General features: G+C 44.6%; 1 protein-coding gene across 2 annotated transcripts; it reads left to right on the top strand.

Annotated features, from left to right (window-relative positions):
- Positions 1-2,935: 2,935 nt before the first annotated feature.
- LOC110288005 (small ubiquitin-related modifier 2-like) lies at positions 2,936-5,790 on the top strand. 2 transcript variants are annotated; one of them, XM_021154468.1, is made up of 3 exons: positions 2,936-3,093; positions 4,580-4,590; positions 5,741-5,790. In XM_021154468.1, the coding sequence occupies exons 1-3, from the start codon at positions 2,936-2,938 to the stop codon at positions 5,788-5,790; spliced, it is 219 nt and encodes a 72-aa protein (XP_021010127.1). The 2 variants fall into 2 exon arrangements, with proteins under 2 accessions (XP_021010127.1, XP_021010126.1); XM_021154467.1 differs by lacking the exon at positions 4,580-4,590 and adding an exon at positions 4,846-4,847 and having other exon boundaries at positions 2,936-3,171.
- The last annotated feature ends 587 nt before the right edge of the window (positions 5,791-6,377 follow it).

The raw sequence follows: 6,377 nt of genomic DNA, 5'->3' as shown, positions 1-6,377 counted from the left end.
CCAATGGAGGAGCTAGAGAAAGTACCCAAGAAGCTGAAGGGGTCTGTACCTCTATAGGAGGAACAGCAATATGATCTAACCAGTACTCCCCAAGCTCATCTCTCTAGCTGCATATGTAGCACAAGATGGCCTAATCAGCCATCATTGGGAGGAGAGGCCCTTGGTCTTGCAAAGATTATTTGCCCCCAATACAGGGGAATGCCAGGGCCAGAAAGCAGGACTGGGTGTGGGACGGAGCAGGGCAGGGAGAGGGTATAAGGGACTTTCCGGATAGCATTTGAATTGTAAATGAAGAAAATACCTAATAAAAAATTATTTAAATAAAAAAATAAGGAAAAAATGGTGTTATTGGATTGAACTGGTGGAAGAAGATGAGGGGAAAAGAGAATAAAGTAGAACACATAAAGTAGCAAAAGATGTGATGGAGCTAAGGCAGAATTGGAATGTGATTTCAAATGCAGTAAACAAAAAAAGCAGGGGGTGAAAGATAGGATATTTTTCAAGGCACCATTAAAAATTTATTGCAGCCACAATTACTGGAGAATCTCCCAATCTACTCCCAAATAGGATTTTCTGTTTGTTCTTTTTCTTCGTCATAAATCTACATCAAGAAGATTGAGGAAATGGTTGTGCTGGTGGAAATGGAGATCTAGGAAACAAAAAAAATGGCTGAAATGGGCAAACAAAAGATCCATTCTGCTCTTTACTTTCTAAAAGGGTAGTCTGTCCCTGGGCATAGACCAAATAGTGCTCTGTTAACTTTACATTTTATGAATGGTGATGAGAAAGGAACAACAGCATCCAAGAGACAATGAGTTATAGAAAAGACTGAGGAATAAAACCATCCTATATACATGAAGGATGTGTTAACATCAGAATGAAATTCCACAAAACCTTTGCACTGGGGACAGAGATTTGTTTATATTTTTTCAGGAAATGAAAAACTTAGGATGCCATCAAAACTCATAAAGATTTGAAAACCTTGGTCAGTAAACCAAAAAAAAGCGCTTATTTCAGTGAAAATGTCTCTGTTTATAATTTCCTACTAAACACAATTGAAGACTTAAAACAGATACAGGGAAATGTGGTATGAATTTTGGAATTTTGGTTTCTTTAAAAACCACAGAAATATTATAGGAATATGGATTTGTTTTAAGCCCAGGTGTAGGATATGGGGGGGGGCCTCAGATTTTCCACAGTAGCTGACTATGATTTGCTTCATGCTCTAACAGGAATAATTTTGCCAGCTGTGTATAGTTTCTGTTATTTGTGATGTGTACAATTCTGGGGACCTTTTAGAGGCTATATAAATGTGATGGCCCTGAGAGGGGTGGTTGGTTGATTGTTGTTGGTTATAACCTTTTAGTAAGGTGTAAAATAGAAACAGTAAAAAGAAATTTGATATCCTGACAGCAAAGATCAAACTTGTCCCAAGGAAATTAATGCCCAAATCAACAGGAAGTAGTCTAGTGATAATGTTGCCCCTTTCTGACACATGACTTTATTCTAGGACCTATTTCCTTCCAATTCCCCTCTATGCTTTTTCAAAAAAACAAAAACAAAAAAACAACAACAACAAAAAAAACCCTCTCATCTAGTGTTAGGAGTTTGAAATGGTGGAAGAAAGAGGATGGAGAAGGGTGGAAGAAAGAAGAACCCACAAAGTTGCTAATGAAAGGTACACTGGACCCATCTCACATCCCAAAAGGCCCATCTCCTAATACTGCCCCATTAAGGTAACTTTGTATGGAAATTGTCAAGGAGTCATGAAACATTGAACTTACAGCTGGAAAAGGTCTGGTGTTCCACAATAGCTTCTTATAAGCCTAATTCAGTTCCTACTTTTCAGCCACATCCTACAAGATCATTATTTTTCTTGAATGTTTTGGAAGTTGCCTTAGAAGGATCAGATCTTTTTCCATAGACAAAATCCTGTGCTAGAGAGAATCCATTGCTGAAGCTCTACTTCTGTTCCTGTGTATTCTTTAGCCCTATGCATCCTCTGCCAGCTTTGCAAAAGCAGCCATGATAGTGAGCTATACAAATGGGTCAACATCCTCAGGAAGCAGAAGAAAATGGCAAATGCCACCTGTATATTGACAGATAGTGATATGAGTTGTTCTAGAACCCCCTGAATTGCTGGGTGACACTCAGAGAAAGGAAAGCCCTAAAATGTATATGGACATTCACGGTATTTTATGTTTTGGGGCAGATAATGCCTAAAGTTTTATACATACACACACACAGAGAGAGAGAGAGAGAGACAGAGAGAGACAGAGAGAGACAGAGAGAGACAGAGAGAGACAGAGAGAGACAGAGAGAGACAGAGAGAGACAGAGAGAGACAGAGAGAGATACATATATGAGAAATTCTTTAGCTATATAAACACCCTTGTTTGGAATCAGAGAATTCCCACAGGAAAAATATCGTATAGGTTCACAGTATTGGGCAAATTCTTCAGCTAAAGGCCTAGCCCTATTTCACATCAACAAGTTCACACTCGTAGAAAGCCACATAGATATAGTTGGTTACCTAATGCTGCTGATATTCTAACGCTAATTTGCCCCCCACATATTGGTTTCCCCATAGAGAGCAGAGTCTGCACATAAGACTCTGAGTGGCCCTGCCCCCAGCTAATTGTAACTGGCAAATAAAGATGACAACAGCTAATAGTTGGGCAGAAAAGGCAGAGGTGGGGGTTGAGGTTTTCTGTGTTTAGAACCATGAGGAAGAAGAATTACAGGAAAGGAGAAAGGAGAAGCCACCATGGATTAGCTGAGCCATAAAAACATGGCCCAGGGATGTGTGTGCATCCTCTGCCTAGTCCACTGCTGCTGCCTCCTTCTGCTGCCCCTGGTGCTGCTTGTGTGCTCCTTCAGAGGAGACCTGGTGCCTCTTTTGTGAAGCAGCAGCTGAGGAGACCCCTGCACTCACCATGGCCAATGAGAGACCCAAGGAAGGAGTCAAGACAGAGAACAATGATCATATTAATTTGAAGGTGGCAGGACACAATGGTTCTGTGGTGCAGTTTAAGATTAAGAGGCATACACCACTTAGTAAACTAATGAAAGCCTATTGTGAACAGCAGGATTTGTCAATGAGACAGAACAGATTCCGGTTTGATGGGCAACCAATCAATGAAACAGACAAACCTGCACAGTTGGAAATAGAGTATGTGAAAGACCCCAGTGGGGTGCCACTACAGTTATTTGTTGTCCCAGAGTGAGCTTATCAGCATCTTTGACAAGCAGAGCTAGGGCAGCAATAGCTTTCATGCAAGAAAACCACCCGCTGGCAACAGGGTCTAACTTCTACGATTGGTAAGCCACTGGCCTTTTTCAAGGTCCCAAAGTCTGAGTAAGGACTCCTCTGTCGACCCCTGCTCTCTCTCTTCTATATGAAGAGTGAAAAGCTTGGTTAGGTCAGGCAAGGCCAAGGCTAGCCATCAGTAGGGCTCTTTTTAATTTTTTAAAGGCTTTCTGGTGATCTGGGGTCCACACAAACACTTCTCCTTCCTTGGTTAGGGAGCACAACGGGGTAACTAAGGTCGCCAACCCAGGTATCCAGAGCCTGCAGAAGCCAGCGGTGTCCAAAAATTCTCTTACTTGCCTTGGTGTAGTTGGGGTGGGGATCTGAGTTACAGTCTTTTTCTGGCTTCTTTTAGCCACTGCTTCTCATCTCGAAGGGTGTATCCCAAATAAGTAACTTCAGTCTGACACAGCTGAGCCTTTTTAGCTGAGGCTCGGTACTCCAACTCACTCAATTCTGTTAAGCACATTGGTCTTCTGTTGCCCAGGTTCCCTGTCTAAGTCCTGTTTTGTTTTGGTTTTTTTTCTTTCTCTCCTACTACTGCGACCAAGATTCTAGTCAAATTTTTCTATTGTCTACGATCTCTCCTGTCCTCTCTTCCTAGTACCTTGGTCAGATGTTGGGGCACTTTCTAGCCCCACAGAGACAAAACCCCCATCAGAGCCTGTTTGTTAGACTCACAGGTGCTCCTTACCTGGGACATGAGAAGCCCCAAGTGGGAGGATGCCTCCCTAGCTGGAGCTTGGAACAGACTCACTGCCAGCAACTCAGGGCAGGGGCCACCTGAGAAGAGAAAACACATGGGACAGGGAAGGGAGTGCAGCTCTCACAGCTGGCCACACTGGGCCACTGACATCTCAAAGTGAAAGCACTTTTTTGCTAACTAGAGGCACTCTGGTACTGTCAAAGCCTAGAGCCGGGCAGGTGGGATGCAGGGGAAAGGAAAACATAATTAGACAGATATGAGAAGCAGCCAGGGCAGTGGACACGAAGCGCTATTGGCCAGGGCCACTGTCGGGGGTGGGGGAGGTCGGCGCAGGGCGACTCTGGTGCAGCGGGGAGCCAGGCGGTGCCAGAGCGGGTGGCGATGTGATGTGCATGGCGGTGGTGCGGAGGGCACCGGTGGAGTGTTGCACTCACCATCTCGCTTGTGGCACCCAGAGCCAGGCCTCTGGGGATGCGCACCCACACAGCTGGCCACCGAGGCCACACACCTACACAGCCAGCCTCTGCCACCCCAGTGCCTGCAGAACCCAGAAGTGAACAGCAGACAATGGGAAGGTTTGTGCACTGCTCCGCACCAAGCCCCAGCTGCGCTCAGCCACCTCCACCGCCAAAGTCAGGAGTCCCCACTCTGGCCTGTGGCCGCGTCCCAGAGTGCCGCCAGCACTGCCAGGTCCCTGTGGGCCTGGGGGCTGGGGAGCGTGCCCGCCTGTGGGAAAACCGCGCCAAGTTGGTTTTCTTAACTATCACTGACAAATTTTGTCCCCTTGCCCTAACTAACATCAGTCCAATAGTCCACAGTCAGAGACAAAGGGGTTGACACTGTCTGTCCCATAACAAAAATCAGAAAAAAAAAAAAAAAAAAAAACAGGAACAAAACAAAGACACAAGACACTAGTATGTCTAAACACACGTGTCCGCAGAGAGGGTGGGATTCCACGCCCACTCCAGTAGAAGGAGCAATCTGTCTCTTTGGTTCTGAGAGACAGCAGCCAGGCTCTCCTGACCTTTTTGACGGGGCATGAGGTTCCACATCCACCCCCCTCCACCCATGGAACCTCTTCCAGGGTTGCAGCCTGCAGCCCTAGGGCGTCTCCTTACAAAGCCACTGGGTCCTTATGGTCCACAGTGGCAAGCTGTCAGCAGCATGCACTCAGACAACAGACAACATATAAGACTCACACAAACATACCTCCAAGGGATCTTCGGGGTTCCTGGGTGTCACGCACATCTCAGTGGGACCTCCAAATGAAAGACCGCAGTAGGGAGACCCCCACTCAAGTACCAAGATGGCGTGCACACCCTAGGAATCACAAGAGACCATCTTGATGCAAACACACGAGGTAGTTTAATGACGGAGCTCCGGGATGACACATGTCTCACGCAGGAGACAGAGGAATCGACCACGAGGCTCAGAAGCTAGGGGGTTATATACAAAAAAGTTGGGGGCAGGGGAAGAATTGGCGCAGTTATGCACAATTGGACAGTTTAAACATCAGCAAATTGTACGTGCAGAGCGAGGTAACAGCAATTCTGACTCAGCTGAGATAGTCCGGATGTCCTTGTATGCCTCTCTCCTATCTTTATGGCTAGCCAGTTCCTGGAATGACTTAACATCAACAGCCTTTGTTCTTTGCCCTTGGCCCAAAAAGCCTTCCTAACTAGTAAGCCACATGAGTCATGGACCTTGAATTTAATTTTCTTTCAGATGAAGATACAATTGATGTGTTCCAGCAGGAAACTGGAGGAGTCTACTAGAATGGAAGCCATGCTTCTTTATTCCAGAATTCTGATATAGACCAAGAATATATTCTCAATTAGAAAGCCACAACTTAGTCCTGCCACATCCTGACTACTACAGTATAGTTTTCTCTCTTCTTTCATTTCTCTGTCCCCATTTCTTTATTACATAAAGTGACTGATGTACACAAACATTTTGCTCTCTTTTTTGTTCTTTTCCTTTTTAAACTAAGTGGCCAGTGTTCTGTTCTGGTTGACATCAGATGGAGATGGTCTGGGGGAAAGTACTGGGTCTGTGAAAATACCCCATTCTCCATTAGTAGCCTGCTCATTCAGCTCTTATCTTTACATTCCAGTAAGTTATTTTGCTCTCATTGTTTTAACAAAAGAACCCAACAACACCAAATCCTTGCATACCTTGTTCAATTGGAGAATTTTAATGTTTTTCATTTATCATTGTAAAACCAAGGACAGTTTTAAAACTTTTTTGTATGTAGCTGTTACATGTAAGTCAATCTGTCTTGAAGTAGGGATAAATTACTCTAGAACAAAATGATCCTAGATAGTTTTCCCTTCAAGTCAAGCATCTTGTTGTTCAAATGAAC

This window comes from Mus caroli, unplaced genomic scaffold (genome assembly GCF_978045245.1).
Source record: "Mus caroli unplaced genomic scaffold, Mus_caroli_1 scaffold_8, whole genome shotgun sequence".
Taxonomy (NCBI): domain Eukaryota; kingdom Metazoa; phylum Chordata; class Mammalia; order Rodentia; family Muridae; genus Mus; species Mus caroli.
This window is presented reverse-complemented; position numbering and strand designations above follow the sequence as displayed.

Coding starts and splice junctions, on each gene's coding strand:
- LOC110288005 (XM_021154467.1), top strand. CDS start 2,936: ATGGCCAATGAGAGACCCAAGGAAGGAGTCAAGACAGAGAACAATGAT.